Here is a 27,246-nt window from a genome sequence, read left to right as displayed (position 1 = left end):
AACAGTCCTCTTGTAAGTGGAGAGGGCCAAGGCAGTAGACACAGGAACTGTGGTTGTCTGTGACCGACATCTTTTGGCCACACTGGCAACGTTTAAATCCAGATTTCATTTTCTCAGACATTTTGTAGTAAGAGAAAAAGTCAAGTCCAGAAAAGTAGTCAACCCAGAAAAAAAAAGGTCAAATCCGGTAAATATGTCAGTCCGCTTGTCAATCCAAGTAGGGTGGTAGGCCCAAAAACTCTATACCAGTTAAAAGAAGTTAAACTAAGTTAACGGTACCGAGAATTTCTCTCTCTACACACACACCATACACTAAATACAGTAACAAGTAATTTTTGAACAAGTTCTCCTAAAATTTAACAAAAAGAAAGTTAAATCTTATCTGAAGATGCTCGAGCTAGCCTCCAGCGATGCGAATGCAGCAGCGGCAAACTAGATCTGAGGTAAAGGCAGAGGGGGATTGTGGGTATTAGATGTCCTCGAGCTTCTTCGATGCAGAGCTTGCAGTCGGCCGGCACGGAGCCGAGGATCGGCTCCGAACCCATGTGTAAGAACAAAGGCGAGATTGAACACTCTCACATTCTGTTTTCTGGTGGAGTAGTTCCGAGACAAAAAACTGGAATTAGGTGTTAAATTATCAATATCTCTTGTAGTAGGTAATGGGATACTTTGCAAATGTTGAAACTGTTGAGAACGTCGATTCCTGATCGATGGAAAGTGAGCGGAGAAAGCCATATTGGGTCTGTTAACCCTCGTGGAGTTGTAAAAGGTGTTTGGTCTTTGATATCGCCTCCGATAAGAAGAATCTTGAAAGGAAGGCTGGAAAGAAGATCTAAATCTATTAACAGGGTAAGCAGTATTATTTTCATAATGAAATAAATCCCTGTTAAACTTTTGTTTTTTTCTGTTGATGAGGTAGCCACGTCTTTCAGTTTTGTGTGCTATGCTTATGTACAAATGTTCATAGATATCGAAGTCAGGATGACTTAAAATTTCTTTGTTTAAGGTGTCAATTTGTATTTTCAGCTTCTGTAATCTTTCCTTATTATCATCGTTGATAATTGCAATAGTTTGCAACCCGGAGTCGTTGTATATTGACTTTAATGTTTAATACAAAGGTGATGCAAACTTATTATTCGGAAACTTGTTGAATCTCAGAGCTAAGGGTACAATTTTGTGGGATAAGCATGCATCACGATAAAATATGTCATATTCAATGTTCTTATAGTTCTTGATGTATCTTTCAAGATCAAAAATGTTCGCTTTGCATAATTCTGACAGTTGAATGTCTTATTCTGAAACTGTAGCGTGGGTATTGTAGCTAGGCAACCGGGAGTGTAGAACAGGGTTTATGAGGTCAGATAAAGGCTCTGCACTGTACTCATGGACCAAAATGTATATACTGAAAAAACGGAAAGCTCTTTGTGTAACAATAATTTTTTTGAAAAGGTTTATTCCAAAATTGTGTCTAAACATTTTACTATTATTGATAGAACCTTGAAATACTTAAAACAGAATTTCATTTCCACAGATGAACTACTCTTCATGACTGAACAACCTTGCCTAGGTGGATTATTCGGCATACCCAAAATACATAAGAGCACAACAGACACTCCATTCAGACACATGGTCTCTAACAAAAAAAAAAACAACACTTAACAAATAGCACACTTTTTAGACATTATTCTTAACCCTCTAGTACAAGGCACACAATATTTTTTGAGAGACTCTTGGGCTTTCGTAAATGAATTACATGCTATCACAGATACACTTTCTGATTGTATCTTGGTAACACTGGATATAGAAGCCCTTTATAAAAATATACCTCACATTAAAAGACATTGAGTTACTTAAACAGTTTTTACACAAAAACACCACCTTCTCGACCAACAAAATAAACACAATATCTACACTTATAAATCTGGTACTAAACAACAATTTCTTCTTCTTTAACAACACTATATATAAACAAATCAAGGATGTTGCATAGGGGTCCAAGGTGGCCCCAGCATTTGCAAATCTTGTACTTAGTGCATGGGAGAATGAAAAACTACACACATTACCCAAGTTATTATATACAAACGCTATATAGATTATAGGTTCATAGGTTTACACCAGGCTATCTGCCCTAAGGCATTTATAAGCCTAGCCCAACTTTTTGTGGCTTACGCCACCCCTTATATGAAAAAATACTGTGCCCATTAGTTTGTTGTGCCTCTGTCCAGCAGTGACACAGATATGATTCCCGGGGTAAACCTACGATCTCCCATCCACAGGTCTAGATTTCTCTTGAACAGAGTCAGCGAGGTGCTCTGCCTCACATGGACCGGGATTTTATTCCACAGCATAGGGAGTCTCCGAGTGATAAATCTATCCCTCCAGCACGTCCTATTTATATCTGTGCTAAGGTTTAAGTCGCTTGCTCTAGTGGTTTTGGTGGATTTGGATTTTTTGAGGTGGAGCATGTCCATTAATTCCGGGTTGGACATGGCCTTGTATGTCAGGCACATGTCACCTCTGACCAGACGGTATGCGACTGAATAGAGCTGGAGTTTCTTCAATCTGGCAGCATATGACAGATTTTGGAGTCCCTTTATCCTTTTGGTGAGGAACTTTTGGGGTCTCTCCAATTGCTGCAGATGTCGGGTGAGATACATCCCGAATGGGGCATTGTACTCGATCATTGGTCTGATAAGTGAAGAGTACAGAGGAACAATGACCTCACTAGATCTGGATGTGAATCCTCATGATCAGGTGGGCAATGTAGAAGGTCTTTCTAACCACTTTAGCAATGTGAGTGTCAAAAGAAAGGCCACTGTCAACCTGGGTCCCCAGGTCCCTGATAACCCCAAGCTACCATATAGGTGGCAATCCACTAAGCACAGAAGAGGTTACCTTGTTTTTCCCGAAGGGTATGACTATACATTTTTTGGCGTTTAACTTCAGGCCATGGCTCTGGCACCAGCTATCTGTTTCCGTGAGTCCCTTCTGAAGGATATCCGTGTCCGATGCACTTTCCACTATGGCGCCCAGTTTGCAGTCGTCTGCAAACTTTGTCAGCCAAAGTCCTCCCATGTTGGCCTGTACACTTCTGAGAAGTAGATGCCAAACAATAGGGGGCCAAGGACCGAGCACTGTGGGACACCACTTGTGACCGGCTTGGAGTCTGACACAGCGCCAGCAACTCTAACCCTGTGGGTTCTGTCCTTAAGCCAGTTTGCAACCCATCTTGTGACATATGGGTTTACATTTAAGCTGGTAAGTTTTTCTACAATACCCGAGTGGGGTATTGTGTCGAAAGCCTTTGCAAGGTCAAGGTAAGGACTGCCTTTCCCTCATCAATGGCCTTGGTGACTGTTTCGAAGAAGTCGACCAAGTTCAAAAGGCATGATCTTCCCTTGACAAAGCCAAACTGGGTCGGGTCCAATGTCTGCAAGTCCCCTATATCTTTGTTTATGAGCTCCATTATGATCCTCTCCATAGCTTTGCAGACTAGACTTGTTAAGCTTATGGGGCGGTAATTACCAGGGTCCGTGAGGCCGCCTTTGTGGAGTGGGACAACAGTTGCCGTACGCCACTCCTTGGGCACGTATCCTGTGGTAAGGCTGAGATTAAACAGCTGCCTTATGTGCGGGTTTAATTCCTCATTTAGCTCGTGTAGCACACAGCCGGGGACACCATCCGGTCCCATTGATGCTGTGTTTTAGCTTTAGAGAGAGCAGCTTTCACCTGCACATTTGAGATGTCCGGGAGGCTACACTCGGCTGGGATAGTTATCTCTCCTTTAGGGGAGAGGGGTGAAGTTTGCACTGAACCTGTCTGCCAGTATGTTGGCAATGTCTGTGGGTTCAGTGATTTTTGTATCATTTTGGACTAATTCTGAGCATATCTGGGAGTTTCCACCCAGGTTCCTAACATAACTAAAAAGGCCTTATGATTGTCCTTTGAATCCATGGCAATTTTTCTCTCAAAATTGGCCTTAGTTGATTTTATGAGTGCTCGTATTTTTTACTAATAATGATCAGGGGTGACTTCCCTTTTATGGATTTTGTTCTATCATGTAATAGCTTTCTCCTCTTATTGTAAAGTTTGTTAATGGCTGGGGTCCACCAGCCTGGACGTTTGCCCTTTGTGGAAAGAGTCTTGGTTTTATTTGGGATTGCCTGATCCATGCAGTCCTGGAGGTGTTCATAGAAGGCATTTGTAAGGGCTTCCGCAGCTTGGGTTGTGGTTTCCACTGGCTCAGGGGCCTTGAAGGATACCACACCAGTCTTGAGTAGTGTGAAGTCTGCTTTAGAGAAGTTCTTCACTATGGTCTTTTTTTTTGGGGTGGGGCGGGATGTGGATTTCCAGTGAGATTAGTTTATGATCAGATCTCACCAATGAGGGATATACTTCCGTGTGGAACATTTTGTCCCCATGTTTGTGACAATGAGATCTAGTATATTTTCTCCTCTCGTGGGAACAGTGACTAGCTGTTCCATGGCATTTGAATTTATGAACTCCAGGAACCGTTGGGCTAGAAAGTTAGGGCTTGAGTAATGTTCCCAGTCTATATTCGGGTAGTTGAAGTCACCCAATATGATGGTGTTTGGAGATACTTTTATACCCTCCAGTGTCTTCAGGAAGGCTGTGTGGGGTTCCTGAGTTTGAGAGGGTGGCCTGTAGCATGCTACAATTTGTAGAGCAGTTTTGCCTATGGTTAGTTGCACCTGGATGGTTTCCGAGCTTTGCGTTGCCACCAACCTGGAGGTGTGGGTATCCTTTATTAATATGGATACACCCCCTCCTTTTGTGGTGTGGTCCGGGTTTTGGGGCCGGAACGCATGATATCAGGTAAAACCTAATAGTGCCGGGGTGCTCTCAGTAGCCTTGAACCAGGTTTCAGTTACAGCACAGACATCGATGCTCTCCATACTGAGAAGGGCCTTGAGTGCGCGCATTTTGAGATTTAGACTTCTGGCATTGAGCAGCATTACCCTCAGTTTCTTCCTATTTTTGTTTTCTAGGGTGGTAGGTTTAGAATTTGAGCCTTGCCTAAAAAAGGCACTATGGGGGTGGCAAGAGCCTTAGCCAATATCCGGAATCCCAGGGGTGACAAGTGCAAGCCGTCCCTTGCGAAGCAGCGTGGCTTGTCAAGCATGTCATCCCAGGCAGACAGACACTGGATCCCCTTTGAATGACACCAGACATTAAGCCAATTGTTAAAGCTGATCATCTTGTCTCTATATTGTGGCATCATTCTTGGTGAAGGAAGGATACTGCTCAGGGTTAGGGTCATACCTGCCTGGGCTGCATAATCAGAGAGCTCCTCTATGTCTCTTTTCATGTAGTCCAGGGAGGTACGTCTCAGGTCGTTCACACCAGCATGGACAATGACTGTGTCATATTTGTACTTGCCGTGGAGTGACCCGAGTGCTTGTGTTATGTGGCGGATTCTAGCGCCCGATAGGCAGCTTACTGTGACCCTCTCCTTGTTCAGCCTGGTGAGTGGGACGTCAGTGTGTCTGACTATGGAGTCACCTATGACAAGTATGTTTGGTGTTGTATTTGGCCTTAAGGGCTGTGACTGCTTTGCACACTGCTTTTGTGGTTTATGTGTTGCTTGTGGGGTGTCTTGAGGTAGCAGTTGTTTGGGTGTCTGCTTTGGAGGCCTCTGCTGTTTAGGTAAATTTTTACTCAGAGCCTCCGAGTATGTCTTTGTGTGTTTATGTGTTTGATTCAGTGGAGTGGTAGCATTATGTGAGGCTGGTTTTGTGGTGTGTGTAGTTGCCTTCTCCTCCTGTCTGGTCTTGCCAGTCCTGAGTTGAGAGAGCTCAGCCTCCAGTTTGGCTAAATAGCTGCATCTCTCGCAAGTATTTGTGTTATGTGGGAGGAGGAGAGGGTTGTCTGTGTACATGAGGCAGTTATAACATTGCCTCAAGATTCCCCGATTCACCAGCTGGACCGGAGAGAAGATTGACAACTGACCTTTGGAAATGCTAGAATAATATTGGGAATTCCTTAATTGAAAACAAGGGCCAGTGGGGAGTGAGGGTGTAGTGCTTTTAATTTTTAGTGCTGACTTATATAATTGCTTTAGTGAGCAAGTGCCAGGTAACTTGAGTGCAATGTGTTACAAGTAACTAAATGCAAAAACGACAAACAGTAACTTTCTTTCAAGTGAAACAAGGAAATAAGTACAGTAAGCAATGCAGATATCACTAGTGATCCACAGAAGCGCTGAGAAGTTGCGTATTAGGTGGAATTAGCTTCCAGGGAAATAAACAAACAACAAGCATATAAACAAAGCTAGATTCAGCAGGCCTGGATCTAGTCTATGCTAGAGCAAACAAGGTGAGCCAATTTCAGTAAGATACAGTTCAAATATTCAGGCACTATAAACCTTTAACCAGAAATTCCCAGCTCAGAAGGGCAGAGTCCAGCCTCTTCTCCCACAAGAGTGCAGACCACGAACCTTCTTAATGTAAAATAACTAGCCTGAAGCCCAAGTGCCTAAACCAGAACTAATACACTTGGACACTGGGCTCTCAATCAGCAGTTCCCAACTTAGAAGGATGAAAGCTACCTGTCCTGCCACCACAGTGCTTGCCACAAACCTTCCTAATGTAAAACAACTGGTCTGAAGCCCAAGTGCTTAATCCAAAAGACTTGAATGATAGCTACACTTTAATCAAGTTACAACCAAGCAGTAATAAATACCATTAAATACTTTAGAGAATGTCTGGATTAGTGCTCAAGTTACACAAACAAAGCTAGATCCAGCAGGCCCGAATCCAGTCTATGCCACAGCAAACAAGGCACCAACTTCAGTAAGAAACAGTTCAGATATGCATGCACTATAAGCCTTTAACCAGAAATTCCCAGCTCAGAAGGGCAGAGTCCAGCCTCTCCTCCCACAAGAGTGCAGACCACGAACCCTCTTAATGTAAAATAACTGGCTTGAAAGCCCAATTGCTTAAACCAGAATTAATACACTTTTAGAATAACAGACACTGAGCCCTCAATCAGCAGTTCTCAACCTAGAAGGATGTAAGCTACCTGTTCTGCCACAACAGTGCAGACCACAAACCCTCTCAGTGCAAAACAACTAACTGGTCCGAAGCCCAAGTGTTTAAATCAAAAGGCTTAGAATGAGTTACACCAAGCAGTAATAAATACAATTGAGTATTTTAAGATGATGCAAAAGTAAAAAGAGGTAGGTAAAAACACAAGTACAGTAAAAGCAGATGAAATTTTTTTTTTTTTTTTTTTCTGAACAAGTGCTGAGATCAAAGAAACAGATTTGAGTGCTGAAACTAGAAAACTGGCTAGTTATAAGAAAATAAAAAAGCTAGAAAGCTTCCCTCAAATACAGAAGGGCTTGGGGGCTCAGAAGCCTACAAATAGTCTGTACCACTTAACAAGAAAGGCAGGAAATAAGCTTAATTTTTTTTTTTTTTTTTTTTCTATTTCCCAGATGCTCTCTTTGTACACAGTAGGAGTGCCTGAAATCAGAATATGATCTCACTGCACTCAGTTGAGTGAGCAAATGAGATGGGCCCAGAGGCAGGCTGAGGGGCGGGCAGTTTCAATGCCACTAAGATTAACACCAAAACAAAACCAGGGCGGGTGGGTGGTAATAACTGAAGAGCAGAATAACTTCAGTTAAAAATTCCTTCAACACTCAAATTAAATACTGTATTTTTTTTAAAAAAAGTGCAGATAAAGGTACTTAAATTCTCTTATACGTCCAGTTGAATATAACCAAGTTCTTAGCTGGCCAAACTGAAGTTTTAAAGCAGGAATTATTTCACATGCACCAGTTTAAATATGCAAGGACAGGAAATCAAAGAATGTGGCTACCCCCACACCTGTAATTACTAGCAAATAACAAAATTCAGCCAACACTAGCTTCAGTTCAAGTTACTGAAGAGCAGAATAACTTCAGTTAAAAATTCCTTCAACACTCAAATTAAATACTGTATTTTTTTAAAAAAAGTGCAGATAAAGGTACTTAAATTCTCTTATACGTCCAGTTGAATATAACCAAGTTCTTAGCTGGCCAAGCTGAAGTTTTAAAGATGACATTATTTTGCTTTTAAGGGAGACCTTCCAAGCTTACACACATTTATTTCACACATGCAAGAATCTTTAGATTTTCTAAAACTTGTCATCTCTGGTTGTGGTAACTCTATAGCCTTCTAAGACACAAAAATCAGTATCACTGCAGACAAAAACATTACATTCACAGTCTTTAGAAAAGACACGTATAAAAATAATTTCTTGGATTTTAAAAGCATGCATCCCTTCTTCATGAAAAGGAACCTTGTAAAAGGTCAGTTTATTCACATGTCTAGAATAAACTAGCCAAGACTCTGAATTCATCCTACAATCCACCATTCTAAAACACATGTTTTATGCTAGAAACTATCCTCCTACACTTGTTGATAATGTCTTTGAACAAGTTGCAGCTAACAGATACTCCAGACACCTCCCTATATTCCATTTTGGTTTCCAACCTAACCATAACAACACTTGATGCAATTCACATATTAACAGATCTCTTAGTTTTCCTCTACCTTTATCTAGGGATATGACATCCATTCGAACTATCATCTCTAATAACTGGGATTTGGTTACAGATTCTCATACTAATGCTAAGTTGTTAGGTGATACTCCAGCTTTCGCATTCAAAAGAACTAAAATATACGTAGACATGTAGAAAACAGAGATTCACCTTACTTGTTAGATACTTCTAACCAAATTACTGCACAAACTGGTATGTACACTTGTAATGGTTGTGTGGTATGCCCATACATTTGTCAGAGTACCTCTTTCACATTTAAACATTGCAATTTCAGAATTCAGTTCAATAAGCATTATGATTGTCACACCAAATTTGTGGTTTATGCAGGGATCTGTAATACATGTGACAGTTTCTACATAGGAAAAACAACAAGATATATATATATATATATATATATATATATATATATATATATATATATATATATATATATATATACACACACACATACACACACACACACACACACACACACACACACACACACACACACACACACACACACACACACACATATATATAAACATATCAACACAACAATAAATAGAACATGCTGGAGGGATAGATTCCCTTCGCAGAGACTTCCCTTTCTATAGAACAGGGTCCCGATCTACATAAGACAGAGCCCCTCACTATCACTCTTCAAGAGGAACCTTGATGAGTGGATGGGTAACAAAGTTCACACTGGGGATCACACCAACAGCACTACTAGATAGGGGCCAAGAGTACTAGCTGCTAGTACAAGGGTCTAGGGAACTACTAATGGGGCGGTGAATACCGCACAACGTGGCTGGGCTAATATATGCCTTATATACACACATTATATATATATATATATATATATATATATATATATATATATATATATACACACACACACACACACACACACACACACACACACACACACACACACACACACACACACACACACACACACACACATACATACACACACACACAAAGCCACCAGCACAGATCCTTTTTGCGCCTGTCTGTAATCAGAATAAGATGGGACAGCGGGAGATGCTGTAGAGACCATTGGGCAAAAAGTAGCCACTGAAGAAGCCTGATGTGTAGTCTTACAAGAGGAACTAACAATCGTGGCAGCCATGGTCCCTAACAACTTGAGGACCACTTTTGCCTTGACCTTTTTCAGTGGTAGCAAAGTGTAGACCTGCTAAAACCTGAATTCTCTCTTCTGGTAGCAAAGCCCTCATGAGCACCGTGTCTAATTTGGCGCCGATAAACGTAACACGCTGCGAGGGCAGGAAGGCACACTTTTCCCAATTAAAAGTAATTCCCAGACTTTGGCACAGCGCAACAGTGGTGTACCTGGTCTGTAGCAGTAGATGCCTGGTGGTGGCAGACAGGAGCCAGTCGTCCAGGTACGGAAACACTTGGAATCCCTGATGTATTAAGTGAGCCGTTACCACTGCCATGCATTTGGTGAACACCCTGGAGGCTGTAGTGAGACCAAAAGGCAGACCGCAAAACTGAAAATGACTGGCTCCCAGCCAGAAGCGCAACTGACTTCTGGATGCCCTGTCCATTTTGATATGGTAGTAAGCATCCCTGTGGTCGATGGAACACATCCACACATCTTTCCCTAATAACGGGAGAATTGGCTGTAACGTGACCATGCGGAACTTGGAATTCTCTACATGAAGGTTCAAATGGCTGAGATCCAAGATGGGTCTCAGGTCCCCTGTTCTTTTCGGCACCAAAAAGAATCTAGAGTAAGTCCCTAATCCTACTTGGTCTGAGGGGACAGACTGGATGGCTCCCTTTGACAGCAACTTTTGTACATCTAAAGTTGCGGAATCCCTTTGACTGGGTGGAACGTCTGGGATTCTTTTGTTTGGAGGGAGATAAGAAAGAAGGGGAATATGATAACCTCTGGAAATTATTTCTAATACCCATTCGTCTTGGGTGATCTCGTCAGGCTTCTGGGTATAGAGAAATGTGACCCCCGACTGGCTCCAGAGATGCGCAGTCGGGCCTCCCCTCATGAGCACTGGTAGGTTAAACCACGAAAGGATTCGCAGTCCCCCTGGTTATGCGGGCCTCCTCTGCCTCTAAGGTAGCATCTACCTGAAATTCCACCCCCTCCTCTGCCTCTGGAGGGGGAATCAATCTGTGCGTCGTGAAGAAACCTCTGCGACTTTCTGAACCACATTTTTCCACCCTTCTGGCCCTTGGGGTAAGGTCTAGAAGGCATGGAAAAACAGACTCCCACGGCAGACAGGGTTTTTCCTTCCTGCTCGCACCTAGTGAGAGTGTCCTTCACCTTGGTTCCAAATAAGGATGAACCGTCAAAGGGGGCGCGTTGGTGAAGGTAAACTTGAAAGCCTCCGCGAAGTTGCACAGGCGCATCCAGGAGAGTCTCCTAAGAGTGACTCCGGAACCCGTAGCCCTGCTCGCTCCATCGGCTGCATAAGAGATCAGCCTCATGGAGGAGCTGATAATAGAATTTAGGGTAGACATCTGAGCAGTGACCTTCTGAGCCACAGCATCAGATATGATACTCTGTAAAGAATCTCCCATCTCTTTTAGGAGATCTTTCTGGAGCCGTGTAAAATGCGACAAAATTGTTCAGCGACTGCAGTGTAAAGGCCGCTGAAGAGAACACATGCTTCCCATACCTCTCCATAGCCCTGAACTCCTTGTTAGGGGGATGGACGGTAGATAAAGTTTCTGCAAGTTTTTTCTTGGTGTCTGCTGCCACCACCATGACATCTACTGGAACGCCTTTCGTAAGAAATTCTCTATTGGCGGAGCGGATAAAAACTTGTTGGGTCTTCTAGGGACTGGTTCCACAGTGTCTATAGTTTCCCCACACCTTTCGACAAACGAGGTCCAGGAGCTCGTCGAATGGGGGAGAAACCCAAGAGGCAGAGGGTTGGGACCCAAAGACCTTCAGGAACACAGACTCCTCCTCAGAAGGGGCTTTGGAGGGCCAGTCACTTCTCTGTCTCAATATTTCCAAGATATCTGAGAAAGAGATATCATCAGAAGACTACTTGGGGGACCCCTCTGACTCCTCGAGGTCGGTGTCAGACGTGAGAGACTCATCTTGGGAGTCAATGTGCTTCCTCTTGCATACTCTCTTTCTGGGGGCTCCTCAGGTAAAAAATCTGGGGAGGCCTCAGAAAGTTGGGGACCACTCATGGAGGTATCCCGAGGCCTTGGGTCTCCGCTGTCCCTGGACAGAGGGTGATCTGAGACTGAACTCGGTGCTGGAGGGGGAAGAGTGTCGGTGCTGTAAGATGCAGCTGACAACCTGGCTAGCACACTCCTCATAACCTCGAAAGCGGATCCCCCCGGCTCCGAAGGTCGACTAACCGTGGAAGATACGGAAGTAGCCCTCAGAGCCAAGGAGAGGAGGGCCGAAGTTGATGTCGGGTCCACACTCACCCTAGCAGAAGCACCGAAAGGAAGGCTCGGAGCCGAAAAATGACCCGAGGCCTCCCTCTTGGTTCTGACCGGTGAACTGTGAATCCTGGACCCCGTGGACGGCCCAGACAGGGTCGGAGTGGAGATTAGAGCCGATATGCCAACAGGGGCTACTGGAACCGACCTCACGGCGTCTGACGGAACCAACAGCTCTGGCTCTGAATAAAAGTTTGAAGGAAGAACAGCCAAAGGAGAAGGGAGGATGGGCTCCGGAGCAGACTGGGCCGGAGCCGAAAGCAATTTAGCCAGCACCGATGACTAGAGCAGTTTCCTCACCACTCTATCGACAGTCATCGGAAAGGGTCCTAGAGCACCTAGGAGGACACAGTTGGGGATTTGGATCTCCCTGCAGAGGAAGACCTGTGAGTCGGAGAAACCGGTCGAAAAACTGGAGACCGTCTCCGAACTGGCAAATCTGTCACCGGCTCCAAGAGACTGGGAGCCGATGTCAACATCACAGATGCACTGCCTTCTGTCGGCCCCAAAGCTAGTGCTGCCGAAAAAGCAACTGTAGTTCTAGTGATTTTCTCTGGCAGCTCAGAGGAAACTGATGGAGCCAGAGAGCGTTTGAGGATTTTTTGTCCGGTTTGGAAGGAGAAGATCTGGAACTAGAAGACCTCTGCAAGTCTTCTTCAAAGGAAGGTTTCAGTAATCCTTTTAAAATATGCTTGTTCTTCCTCTCTTGCAGCACACGGGGACTGAAAGCGTGGCAGAACAAGCAGGATTCTTGTAGATGAATAGCTCCCAAGCAATACACGCACACTGAGTGTCCATCCGTCAAAGACATCTTATTATTACATTTGACACACTTTTTTAAAGCCCAAAGGCCTGTGTTCTTTAGAATCCTTGGACATGCTGATAGCAAGAACACACAAACACAGGGAAAAACAATAGGGACACCTTCATCAAAGTAACCAAAAATAACCAAGATAGAGCGCAGGAAACTAGAGCCTCTAACTGAAACAGCCTAGAGAGCCTCTAACTGAAACAGCCTAGAGACCGCGGGATAACCACAGGGAGGACTAGGTCCTCTAAGTTAAACGGGCCTAGCCCAGGGAATAAGGGCACCAAAAACAGTCACACAACCAAAAAACCCGCTAATGGGTATACTACACAAAAACAGGAGAGGACTAGGTCTTCTAACTGAAACGGGCCTAGCCCATAAACACCAAAATAGAAACGGGATACCAAGAAAAGGTCAACAGAACCGGTCACACAACCAGCAAAAGCAAAACACACACACACCAGCTATGAAAATAGCTTTTGGAGCTACAATATTGAAAAATAAATCGAAAAATTGTACTTAGCCACGGCCAACAGCGAGACCACGTCCGAGCTGTACGAGCGGCAAATGTGATCTGGGATAGGCACGTTGCAGCATGGGCTACCTCTTAGCCATGAGCCAATTGAAGACTTTGAGCTAGAATATGGCCGAGTCAGAGCAGAGGTTCGGCTCCGAACCCACGGGTACAAATGTAGGAGAGATTGGACTACATAACATCCTTCTATTCTAGCAACCTTCTAAATTAATAAGGGCAATTGTTACATTTTTCCCTATTTTTTGGCCTTTATCCTCCCATTACTTTGGCTTTGTCCAGATTTCATATGCTAAGAGGTTGAGAGGTATGATGTTTTGCCAATTGGTTGTCACAGGAAGAGAAGGAGGGAGGAGAGTCTTAGCTTTTGAAACTTGGCCAGTACTGACAGAAAATTTGGAAAAAAAAATGCCACTGAGGCAGTGGAAATGATAAACGGCAAATGTATTTGGGAAGGTACACAAATAAGGTGGGAAGGAAATTTTTATATCAATGAATAACTTGAGCAGACTGGAATGACGAAAAAAAATCTTCTCTTCAAAACTCGGTTTCAAAACATCACCAGTACTTCTAGCTACAGTATTGCAGTTTTCTATCACAGATAAGAAAGGCGGTCACATCACAAATGTCAAACACTACAAGAATGTACAGCAGACACAAAACACATTGGACAAGAGTAGAAAATACAACAGATCGACAATAGTCAAAAATGGATAAAAATGTAATGTAAAGCACTATATAGGCCAGTCTGGACACAGCAGCAGCACAGATTTTTCTCAGGATGTTAAAAAAAAAAAAAAAAAGAAAAAAAAATGCAATCTGAATAATGGTGTGCTTGAAAGACCCATCTGGCAACAACCCAGCATCAGAAGGGATAACAAACGGTAATAAACTATCACAAAACCTGAATGTCGAAGAAGCCATCTAAACAATAAACAAAGACAACTGCAGATGACAGAAATCCATGAAACTCTCACCAAATGAGAAAGTCAAGCTCTACAGCAGTATCTCTTGTACCAGGGCATTTGGGAATCAAAAACAAAATGCAGTTCTATACTAAAGTATAGGGGAGGCACACCACAGTTCATTCAAGCACCAGAAGTATGTTACAGGTGACTTGAAGAATTTTTCTCCTGTGATGAATGTTAGAGATCTTATAGCACAATCTTCCCACATTTTTCTTTACAGCTTATTTTGATTAAAAAAAAATCTAAATTACTTTTCACAGTATGGTAATTTGTGAAGGATTCAGGATGGTCTTCTGGAAACATTATAAACCTGAAGGCACAAACCCCAATGAAATGGTCAACATGTGCTGAAACTCTGGCAAAACAAATAACTTCTAAGGCATTGCCAAAATTACCATACCGTGAATAGTAGTTTAGATTTTTTAATCAAAATAAGCTGCACAGAAAAATATGGGAAAATTTTGCGATATGATCTCTAACATTCATCACAAGAGGAAAGAAAATGGTGACAGCAGTAGCACAAGTGTGTTAGATGTGAAAGCAAGAGGTTACCCTGGAAAACAGTAAGACCCAGTGTTAGGAGTGCTTCACATATGCTCACCTGCTTAAAATCCACTGCATGTGACAGAAATATACACTTACCATCAGTGATTTCATGTCCATAAAACACTTTAATGCCACGCAGCTTCCTCGCATGCTCTACATCTTCAACTAAAACAGAAAAGTGAAGTGTTAAATTTTAACCCTGTCTATCAGTACAAAATCATTTTTAAATATGAAGTCAAGAGTCAAATACATCAGACATTCTACAGCCATTTAGCAGTTTCAGTTAGCAACTGTATTGTTTAGATATGCCAAAAATTGCTCGTGTGTCTTGGTTGTATGTCTTCAAAATGGCCTCTTCAGTGGATAACTAATATCTCACTTGCGTACTAACATATTAGCACTTTTCTTATAACCCATAGCTCCTACACGTGCTTTCCCCCTCTTTCACCTCTAATATCACTTCTGTGTCACTGTTAGACAGAGGGCACAGTATACTAACCTCGAAAAAGGGCATAGCAAAATTAATTTAAAATGGGTGGCGAAAGCCAAACACACACTGGCTAGGCTTATAAATGCTCTAGGGCAGATGGCCTAGTATGAACCTATGAAGGGGGTTGTGCAAGAGCAAGTCTGGCCAGTGCACACAATAGCATCATATGCTGGGTCAGAATTTCAACAAGTGAACCTTAAAAAAAAATCAGCAGTATAAACTATAAACAGTCGATACATATCCATCAACAAGACATGTGGAAGGACCATCAAAATAAAGGAAAATGGCACGAACACTAAGTATCCAGTATTCTCAAAGATCAGCTGGCATGCTATGTACTTGCATATGTTAAGCTGAAGGGCCTCCAGCAGTCAACAAAAGCAGTATAGCGTAACTGCCCAAAGAGAAGGGAGAAAAAAGGCATATAAAAGGACAAAGCACATTCCTGAAAAAAGGCAATACAAGCAACAACACTCCAGCAGTAGACTGGTCTCAGACTACTCTAGCCAAAGAGGATTAGCTGCTCAATGGCAAAGATAATGCAATCATCCATCTGTTTGGATACAATTTGCCTGACAACAGCTAGAAAGCTCATACCAAAAATAAATCAGACAAAAAAAAAATGTAAAACTCTCCTATGATACAGTATCACATCCTCAGACAAAACTGCAAGATAGCAATGCCCTAAAAAGGCTGAGGCCTTCAGCATCTTGAAATGGCAGCTCAAGGAGGAAAACGGTAATTTGGCTGGAATGATTAAGGACAGACTTTGAAACCACCATCTGTGAGAAATAAGTCCTGAAGGACATGCAGTCCTACTGAAAAGCAAGTAAGATTCCCTGCAATAGACATCTTGCAACTTGAGATCTAATGGGAAAATTAATTCACATAAAATAGTGCCACCCAACAGAAACTTCAGATCCAAGTTGGCAATTCAAGATGAATGTCTATCAATAAAGAAATTGAAGTCCCAATGAGAAGAGTTCTTTTACCAGACAAGAAATGCAAAACCCCTTTAAAGGAGCAGTTTCATAAGCTTGTGCTTGACCACAGCTCAGCCATCTACAAGATTAATAATAATCAGATTGCATTTTTGTTATTTTACTGTGTATGTGTATGCTATCAGGTGAGAGCACCTCGTGCAAAGCTCAAATAACTGAGGCTGGCCATAATAATTCTCCAACTAAATGGGAAACCACTTCCACTTCATGGAATGTTTGGTGTTTGGCTCACCTGAAGGCTTTCTGGCATGAAAGAACTCAATCAGTATGTTTGACCGGATCAGTGCACTTAAATGTGTTAACAGGCCAGAAGGTAGAGTTGGATGTGTTAAGTGGATAAAACAGAATTACATGGTTTTTAAGCAAGCTACATTTATTATGGCAAGAAAAGTTTGACGTTAACATTTTGAAGTGCTATCAGCGACATTTAACTGGTATGCATATTATTAAGTCTTACAGTAACAATGCCTCTCAACGATGTCAAATTAAGCAGAAGATTAACCCTCAGGAGAAATTATGTAATACTGCTGTGCATGGTTTTTGGCATTCAGACGAATGAAGTTAACAAGACTACTAAACCCACCCAAATAATGACACATTAAGTCCATTAAAAAAAAATGACCAAGTCACTGTGAGCTTACATCTGCATGAAGTGATGAGCAGATAATGTCTACGCAGATGATGCATTCCAAAACTCTCAGTCTACATCAGTGACTCACCTGTGGCCTTCAAGAAGAGAATCTGATTTAAGTATCTTTTTTTTTTTTTAAATATTTACTTTTGTGAAAAGTACACTGACAAATTATCAAAAGATTTTTTCCAAACATTAACACACATGCAGTATCATTTTATAAACGGTGTTATTTCAATATAAAATTCTACATGTGCTGCTAGGTTTGTTGAAGGAGTTGTAAATTCCAGCCTGATGTTTTAATGGATTCAGTAATGTTTCTGGTACGAGTCCATATCCAAGATTCTATGCATGTTGCATTTTAAAGGAAAATTTTCCAGTTCATAGGATCATAGGAGATTACTAGGCTATCTCCCCAGACGTCATTTCAAACCTAGCCGTTTCATCCCAATGTAATGCCATAGAAATGTTAGTTAATACCAAAGATTGCATTTAGTAATGACTGCCCATGTCCAGGAGAGTTGTGGGAGTTATTCCTGGTAAGAATTTAGAGTGCCCCATCCACTCATCCAAGTTTCTTTTAAACAGTGTCATACAGGTGCTCTGTTTCACATGAATAGGTAGCCTATTCCAAAGACGTGGCAGTCGCTGGGAAATCAACAGGACATGCTGGGGAGACAGATTTAAGTCGCAGGCCATATTTGGGTCCCTGGAATGGGTGGCCCTAGTCTCGTTTGATTTATGATATGCAGCAAGTTCATTAGGTTTGGGTCTGAGTCTCCCCTAAGCAGTCTGTATGATACAGAGTAAAGTGACAGGGACTTTAGTCAGTCTGTGTATGGCACGTGCTGGATTCCCTTGTGCTTTGTTAGAAACCTCTGAGGTCTCTCCAATTCTGCATGTGCTTTGTATAGTACATGCCGAATGGGGCGTTGTACTCAATTATGGGCCCGATTAATGAAGAGCTATAACCTCTTTTGCTCTCAAGGCAATGCCTTTACTAATAAAGTGTGCTACGTAGAAAGCAGTCCTTACTAGAGTAGGCACATGGTTGTTGAAGTTAAGGTCGTGGTCAACTTGTGAACCCAAGTCCCTTACCACTTTGTGGGTACTTAGGGTACTGCTGTTGATTTGATAGTGTGAGGGGTCATTGTTTGTGCCAAAGAGAATGATGATGCATTTCTCTGCATTAAGTTTTGAGACCGTGACTAAGACACCAGTCACTGGTCTGCGTAAGACCCTCCTGGAGTATACGGACATCATTTGGGGATTCAATAATTGCACCCAGTTTGCAGTAGTCTGCAAACTTGTTCAGCCACAACCCCTACATCTGAAAAGTATATACCAAACAGTAGGGGACACAGCACTGACCCCTGTGGCACTCCACTGGTAACAGGTCTGCTGGTTGATGTTGAGTTGCCCACTTTGATATTGTGTCCAGTTTGTGAGCCAGTTAGCAACCCATTTTACAATGAAGGGATTTACATTCAGTTAGTTAAGCTCATCTGTAATGCCTGAGTGGGACTGTGTCGAAAGCCTTTGCCAAGTTGAGGTATGCTGTGTGCACAGATTTGCCTTCATCAGTTGCTCTGGTCACAATTTTGAAAAAAATCCACAACATTTAACAGACAGGATCTGCCCTTGACGAAGACTAATTGGGTAGGATCCAGGGTTTGGAGGTCACCTATGTCTTAATTTATAAGGTCCATAATGATACGTTCCATAGCCTTACAGATGAGGCTGTTCAGGCTTAGAAGTCTGTATTTCCCCAGGTTTGTTGCTAGGCCACCTTTGAGGAGGGGATTAACTTGCTGTTCTCCATTCTGTAGGAACAAAGCCTGTGGTTAGACTATGACTGAAAAGGGTACTTAATCTGATCTTGATCTGCTAATATTAAACATTAATACTTGAAGTATATCGAACAAAGTCTATGACCTCCATGCTAATCTTTCCATCTACTCACCAGATGTAGTACTTCTAACTGAAACATGGCTAAGACTTGACACCTCTAATAACGTAATTACTACCCCTGGCTATAATTTACTATGTAAAGACCAGACAGACAAAAAGGGAGGAGGTGTTGCAATATTATTTAAAGACCAACTAAAATGTCACAACATTAGGCATCCCTACTCAATCTCTAGGTACCGCTGAAATTTTATTTGCTAACCCTCAAAATTAACACTAGAAAAACAAATATAATTGGATGCTACTTCCCATCTGGTAATATATACACCCTTGAGACTTAACTACACTGGGCATCAGAGAGACACTGTCAAGAAACCATTATTCTAGGTGACTTCAACATTGACTGGTCATCATGCAACTCAGCTATGACCACTACTCATGTCAACCTCCACGGATACACTCAGCTAAATCCAATATCCTACCAAAACTGACAAATCAACAGGCAGTCTATCCTAGATTGGACACCAACACACCATCCCAAATAAGTCAATCTGGCTGCCTACCTGACAGCTTGAGTGACCACTTGTCTACCTATATAATTAGACATCGCCCAACTCTAGAAAAACCTACCACCTTCCAACAAATATATAACAAAGAATTTCATCCCAAATAACTTCATCGCAGCACTAAAAGCCTGTAATTGGAATCCCATCAAGCAACTCAACCTTAATTAAGCTGTTAGGTTCCTTAACTCCACATTCTTAAATGTACTTAATTCTAATAGTTCTAGGTGGGGCATGGGTGTTAAGTCTAACTACACACCCTGGCTGAGAAAAGAAACCAAGATCTCGGATTCATGCAAGAGATAAAGCTTGGTCCAACTGGCACAAAGCTAAAACAAAAACTCAAAACAAACATGCCTAGAACTCAGAAACAAATCCAAAATGATCAGAACAGACAAAATAAACTATCACAGTATACAAATGAAACAGCAACATAATCCTAGAAAGTTTTGGAAAGCTATTAATGTTCTTCAGCCAGGAAAATGTAAGGCCCCTTCCCTACTACTACAGGCACCTCAACTAATATTGCCACCAAATTTAACAAATTCTTTACTGAATCCATACTTGCACTAGCAAGTTCTCAAAGCTCCCCTGACCGCAATGAAAAATACAAACACCTTACAAATTAAAACAGCTTTACCTTTCAACCTGTCTCTGTAAACTGGATTTATAAAGTTAAAACTAACCACACTGGTTGCAGACAAACTCCCAGATGAATTTTTAAAAATTGCCACTGACATAATAGCATGTACAGTAACCATCCTTATCAACCACTCCATCTCTGAAAAACTAGTCCCTGACCATTGGAAGGTCTCCCATAATACTCCCCTCCATAAAGGGGGCATCTCAAAAGAACCAACAAATTACCACCCTTATTTTAACCTAACTTATTTTCCAACCTACACAACATACCAATCCTGACTTCCCATTTATCATATCCAGTAACAAAACTTATCATATAGCGCTTGTTACCCACACAAAGCTTCTTGGCGTTGTGGTTGACTGTAACATGAAATTCGATATCCATCTCTCTTTTTCACCATAAAGAAAGTCCACAAAAAAGGGGTGCACTATATAGACAAACACTTCTTAAAACACTGCTCCACTATCACATGCAGACATCTCATCTCTGCACTACTATATGCCTCTCTCCAATCCGCACCAACCTTAGAAAATCTGACTTAACCAAACTAGAAGCCTGTTACAATAAAAATCACCAAATTCACTACTAACAGTTCTTATAGATCACACCACTAACTCTCAAACAGCTCAATTGTCTTGAACTTCCTCACCTACTTCTATACAGTGAACTTACCCTGTCACATACAATTCTACAACAGCCTGAGAAAACCCCTTCACTACAAAACTTGGTAATTCCATACTCCTGTACCAGAAACCTGCGCTCCACACTCAAACTCTTCCTCAAAGTAACTAAAGATAATAATGCCGCTGGTTCATCCTTCTACTCAAACACAATAGCCAAACAATGGAATAAACTTCCCCCTCTCATCACTGCCACAGCTTCCATACAGGAATTTAAAAAGTCCTAAAAATCACATTTATAAACTCATGGCTATGCAACTGCGACAGTCCAGGTAATTACAAGGGCCCCTCCCTTCTCTCACTCTGTCTCCTTATTTCTGTACTTCGCTGTCACACCTTCATACCATATTTATTAGTCTTTCTGTACTTATCTAACACACCATCATATACTTTTTCTCTCCTCACATCTCTGTTAATTGCATCTACTTACCCTGCCTGTACTTACTGACAGCTGCAAAAATTTAACAACTTCTTTGTTGAAACCAATATTCTAAACTGTTGGTGTTGTACTATTTTATGCCATATGTTAGGAATTGTTTACTATAGCAATAACCCACGCCTGGGTGTGGGTAATGCTAAATTTACCCACGGTTGGCGTGGTTTGGTCCCGAGGGCGAAGCCCGAGACACCAAACAAAGCCAACCGTGGGTAAATTTAGCATTACCCACACCCAGGCGTTATTGCTATTATACATGACATTATTTAAGAAAAGAAACTATTACTTTTCTTAAATAATGGCATAGTATAATGCCTGTTTACTGCCCTTCCGCAGATGTCTGGCATCCGCGGCAGTTCTGATGTACTGCGCGCCTGCGCGGTACATCAGAGTTGAGCAAAAGCAACGGAGAAAGCAAGATCTCCGTTGCTTTTTAGTGTCTCGCTATGTTAAATGAGTTTAACATAGCGAGACAGTTTAAAATAAGCAACGGACATCTCCGTTGCTTATTTTAAAGCTGTCTCGCTATGTTAAACCCATTTAACATAGCAAGACAGTGTTTTAAAAAACTGAGTTATACTAATGGAAAAAAGTCCGGGCGACCGGACCTTTTCCATTAGTATAACTCTATTTACAACGGGCACACTGGCCAATCAGCGTGCACGTTTTGGGGATCATGGTATAATATAGCAATAACCCACGCCTGGGTGTGGGTAATGCTGGATTTATCCACGGTTGGTGTGGTTTGGTCACGAGGGCGAAGCCCGAGTGGCCAAACAAAGCCAACTTTGGGTAAATCCAGCATTACCCACACCCAGAAGTGGGTTATTGCTATTATACAATGGCATTATTTAAGAAAAAAAAATTACTTTTCTTAAATAATGGCATTGTATAATGACTCCTTGCTGCCCTTCCGCAGCTGTCTGGTATTCTGCGGCAGTTCTGATGTACTGCGCATGCGTATGCCCACGCAGTACATAAGAGCTGTGGGCAAAAGCAACGGAGAAAGCAAGATCTCCGTTGCCTTTTACAAACTGTTTCGCTATGTTAAATGGGTTTAACACAGCGAGACAGCTTTAAAAAAAGCAACGGAGAATCTCCTTTGCTTTTTTTAAAGCTGTCTCGCTATGTTAAACCCATTTAACATAGCGAGACAGTTTTGCAAAAAGCAACGGAGAAAGCAAGATCTCCGTTGCTTTTTACAAACTGTCTCGCTACGTTAAAGGAGTTTAACATAGCGAGACAGCTTTAAAAAAAAAAGCAACGGAGAATCTCCATTGCTTTTTTTAAAGCTGTCTCGCTATGTTAAACTCGTTTAACATAGCGAGACAGTGTGAAGCAATGGAGATCTTGCCTTCTCCATTTTTTTTTACAACAAAGAGTTATAGTAATGGAAAAAGTCCGGGCGACCGGACCTTTTTCCATTACTATAACTCAGATTTACAACGTGCACGCTGCCAATCAGCGTGTACGTTTTTGAATATTAATGGAGGGTCGTTGTAGAATATCATATAACCGATAGTAAGTCAGCCGAAACGCTAATACGTAGAACCGTAATGTCTGCTTTCACAATACTGAATGTTCAAAATAGCGAACGTACTTTTCGAAAGTGTCGAAATCGACATTTTCGACCTTTGAGGGTATTCTCATGTTGTTTTCCTATACAACTTGTTTCAGAACCTCTCCTCCAAGTAAATATGTTAACATGCATCTCTGCAGAAGAAGTGCACCTTGTACTCTCACGATGCTTGGCAGGCTAAGTTACTGTAAATACAGGATGTTATGGGCAGTTTACCTCGCCGTCCGAGAATAGGCTTTGCACTCCAAGATGACTTCTGTGTTGAAACACAACGCGATAGGTACAATAAGTAGTGACATCCATGTTTCAGAGTGAGGCATACCATGTGAACTATAAAAAGAATGTGTTGAATACACCATCCAGTTAGTGCAATCATCCCAATCATCATTTTCAATTGGGGATTAAAATGATCAGTGTTTTGTAACCAATTCAGTGAATCCTCTACATGTGAATGTGTCCCTCTTTGCTTTCTAAACGCATTCTCCTTGTCCAGTAAACGCCTACGTTTAGGTGATGGAGGTGCACAGAGTAACAGCCGTGAAAGCAAGTCCTCAACATGATTTTGTTTCAACTGAACTGCATGTAATATATCAATGAAATACAATTTTGTTTCTACCTAAAAGGCTAGGAAGATGACAAAGCCAGCCTTCTACTGCATTTTGAGATCTAGGGAAACCTTCTGTGCAAATCATAACAACTCCAGAATAATAACTCAAAAAGTGGAGGAATCCTTTCTGATTTGCATCCCCGCATCCCATACTTTCTAGGTTTACCTAATAGGTAGTTCTCTTTGAAAAATGTACATAAAGGCTGAGCAATATCAGGCATGTCACGCTCAATACTATGAAATGTAGGTAAAACATCCTCAGGTTTCAGAAATGCTAAGGCTGGTAATTCTGTACAAAGGACTGAGAACGACCTACTCTGTCCAAACTCAGCAGCCAAGTGTAGTTTCTGTATTTGTTGCCATATAATTTGGCAGAAATTAAACCAGCATCCTTTGTCTGCTGAGTTTGGAAAGTGTCATGTAATGGCATTCACTGCTCCTTTTTCAAAGTCACTCAAAATCATTTTAGGTGCTAATGTGACACTGTTTTCATTACACAGACGTATTACATTTCTCCAAAAGTAATCATAGCATATTATAATTTTTGTAGACAGTAATGCATATACCACAGGAATAATCTTCCTATGTTCACCATGTGAAAGAGAGCAATGTATACTGTATATTTCTTTACAATCTGCCGTACTAATCAGAAAGGTGTCAACCACCATGATAAAGTCAGAGTTACACCTTATCTTCAGATTATTTACAGTTGTAATAACTACTTGGTGACTTTGTCCCCATCCCCTTCATGTGCAATTACAAATCTACCACTTTTAAAAGGTAACATGTCAGCAGATAGGTTTCTTAAATTTGTAAAATCCTTAAATGCTGCTGCTTTCCCTTTATTTCTTGCTCTGACAACAATTTGTGTCGGTGCACTGATGTTTGGTAAATCAACAGTGACATCCGTTGATGTGGTAGCCAGAACCCCTGAAACAACCCTGCAAGGGTCCTGTCGTTTGTTCAGCTCTCCTTTTTATTGTTTCTTTAATCGTAAGACAGTCAGGTTTAACAGGGTTAGGTGCATGAAAGTGGGGGGTGCTCTTCTGCAATATTTCACCTTCACTACCTGCCTCAGTAATACATCTGCCCTTATACTTCTCCTTTTGCTTTAGAGAACAGCACCAATATTTTCAATCACCAGCCTGCTTCTCTAAATGGTACACATAACCTTCGATTAGCAGCATTTTCTTTCCCTTCTGTGAATTGACAGTACTGTATACACCATTTAATCTTCCTGGACCATTACTCTCATCTGCTATGCCATTAACTTGCCAACAGAACACATACAGTGCATACTATAATTTAAAAGTTGTCACCAATGGCACTAATATACATATGTCCACATACAACTGTTTAATGTATACCGCACTCGTGTATACATATGTCATATACCAACGAAATCCACTAATAATACGCCATGGCAATAACCTTTCATCTTAGCAGTCAACAATTAAACAGCTACTAGCAGGTGTAATGCAAAACGCTAGATTTGATTATACTATGTCTTCCACATAAATACAGTACCTTTAACTGTTACCATTTCAAAAGTTATTATAAACCATTGTAATTGCAAGATAAAGTTTAACACCATCTTTAATTACCTCTGAGATGCACTGCATAGTTACGAGTCTGACAGATCCTGTATAAGACGTGCTATTGAGTTCTCACCTTGCACTACCACTAAAACACATTCACACTATTTGAAATGACGGCATTTACGTCAGCGAATGTGCGACAGGCAATTACGTCACCTACAGGTTAACGAATTGCATTTGTGCGAATGTAACCTGCAATTCGACATTCTAGAATTCGGGTATGTACTATTAAACTTTATAAACCACTACCTGGGCCATTTCGACCATACCATTCCATTTTCGACAGCCTACAATTCAAGCATGTGATAAGTAAACCGTTAATAATACTTGTCACTAATATACTGCACTGTGTGAATTCAAACTTAAGACTGTTGAGGGTGTAAATGTTATCTGTGGAGCTTTTCTCCCCGGGCCTCCACTGAAAAGGACCCATATCCAGTCAGACTTTCCCAGTAAACAAATGTAAAACAAATTAATAAATAAAACTTAATTGTTATTGCTAGTTCATGTTTTAGCCCGTTTAGAAGACAGCCTGTGATGCCGTCTGGTCCCATAGAGACAGTTTTTTTTGCCTTGGACAAGGCTTTGATGACGTGTTCTTCAGATATGTGGGGGGGGGGGGGGGGGGTTGAGGCAAGATTTGTGATAGATTTGGAGGGGGATGAGGGGTGAAATTTTCACCAAACCTATCTGCTGGCAGGTTTGCTATCTCTGAGGTCAGTGTGTGTGACACCGTTGGTCACTAGTTCTGCACATGCTTGGGGTCCTACCTTGTAGGCTATGTACGTAACTGTAAAAAGCCTTATGGTTTACCCTTGGCAGTGCTAGCTAAGTTTTTCTCAGAGATGCCCTTAGAGGATCTGACAAGTTGTCTTACTTGCCTGTGAGGCTGAGGAAGGTGCTTTTCCATTGTTGGGGCCTCACCTCTGTTTTCATGGATGGAAACTTTTTGCATTTATTGTAAAGTTTGTTGATGGTGGATGTCCACCACAGAAGCTTGCTTTTACTTGGGGCTCTAGCTTCGATTCTTTGTGGCACAGCAGAGTCTATACACACTTATGCAAGTGACTGTATAGAGCTTTAGTGTAAGCTTCAGTGTAGTTACCACTTCCAGCTGTGGGGGGGGGGGGGCAGAATGCATTTATACCTTCACCTAGGAGGATATATTTTGCCTTGGTGAAGTTTTTTAGTCCAGTTTTGTCCTTTGTAAGTTCTGGTGTTAGTGTCAGCTCGAAGGTGACTGATTTGTAGTCAGATTTAACTAATGAGGATCCGACAGTTGTAGTAGTGTAACCATTTGACATGTTAGTGGGGACCAGATCTAGCATGTTTGTTTCTCTTGTTTGGGTAAGAACAATTTGTTCCAGGGCATTCGAGTTGAAGTCAAGGAACTTTTGCGCTAGCGGGTCAGGCTAGCATAGGTTTCCCAGTTGATGGTGGGATAATTGAAATCTCACATAACCAGAGTGTTCAGTGATATTTGGATTGTCCCCAGTTTGGCCAAGTAGACCATGTGCATCATGACCCATGAAGGAGGATCTATAACTGGCTATGACTCAAATGGGGGTCTTGTCCACTCTAACCTGAACTTGGAGCAACTCCAAGGAGTTGTCCAGTCTAACAACATGGGAAGTAGATTCATCTGCAATATAAACAGAAACACTGTCTCCTTTGGTTCTCACATGTTTATTTTGCGGTCTGAAGGTGTAGAAGGCATTGTAGCCTTGCAAGGCCAGGGTGGTCTCTGAGGCCTTGAACCAGGTTTCTGTGACTGCACAGACATCTACATTTTCCACTGACAAAAGTGCTCTTCCAGGATGTGCAGATTTTGGTTTATGCTCTTAGCGTTTAGCAGCATGAACCTTATTTTGTTATGATGGGCAAACTTTGTCAGCAAGTTTGTTTTCGAGATGGTTTACTTTTAAAATCACAAGTTTAATCACTTCTATTTGCCTGTTGTGTAGATTTTCAAGTTGTTGTATGTCATTTTTCTTTAACGCAAAAGAGAAAGACAAGGTCAGTGCTGACATGCAACATACTACCAATATTTTGTTGTTAATGCAGACATTAGGCTTGTAGCATACAAATGAAACACTTTCTACATGATTTTTTAACATGACTTTTGCAAGGTATCTTCTGTGTGATTTTCTGAAAAAGGCATTTGCAGATTTGTGCAGGAGCAAGATAGGGGATTCAGACATAAGCACCCCTAGACACAATGACAAAAACATTTTTTATGCTTGAAAGAAATGTAG

The 27,246-nt window shown here is 41.7% G+C and overlaps 1 protein-coding gene across 1 annotated transcript in view; it reads right to left on the bottom strand.

The window, feature by feature from the left end:
• EXD1 (exonuclease 3'-5' domain containing 1) overlaps positions 1–27,246 on the bottom strand; it is a 1,269,330-nt gene that overhangs the window by 1,202,554 nt on the left and 39,530 nt on the right. Inside the window, exon 2 of the mRNA XM_044074207.1 lies at positions 14,952–15,020. Within this exon, the coding sequence (XP_043930142.1) occupies positions 14,952–15,020 (69 nt within the window). The remainder of the gene's footprint in view (positions 1–14,951; positions 15,021–27,246) is intronic.

Source organism: Protopterus annectens, chromosome 6.part0 (genome assembly GCF_019279795.1).
Source record: "Protopterus annectens isolate FY-2018-M chromosome 6.part0, PAN1.0, whole genome shotgun sequence".
Lineage (NCBI taxonomy): Eukaryota > Metazoa > Chordata > Ceratodontiformes > Protopteridae > Protopterus > Protopterus annectens.
This window is presented reverse-complemented; position numbering and strand designations above follow the sequence as displayed.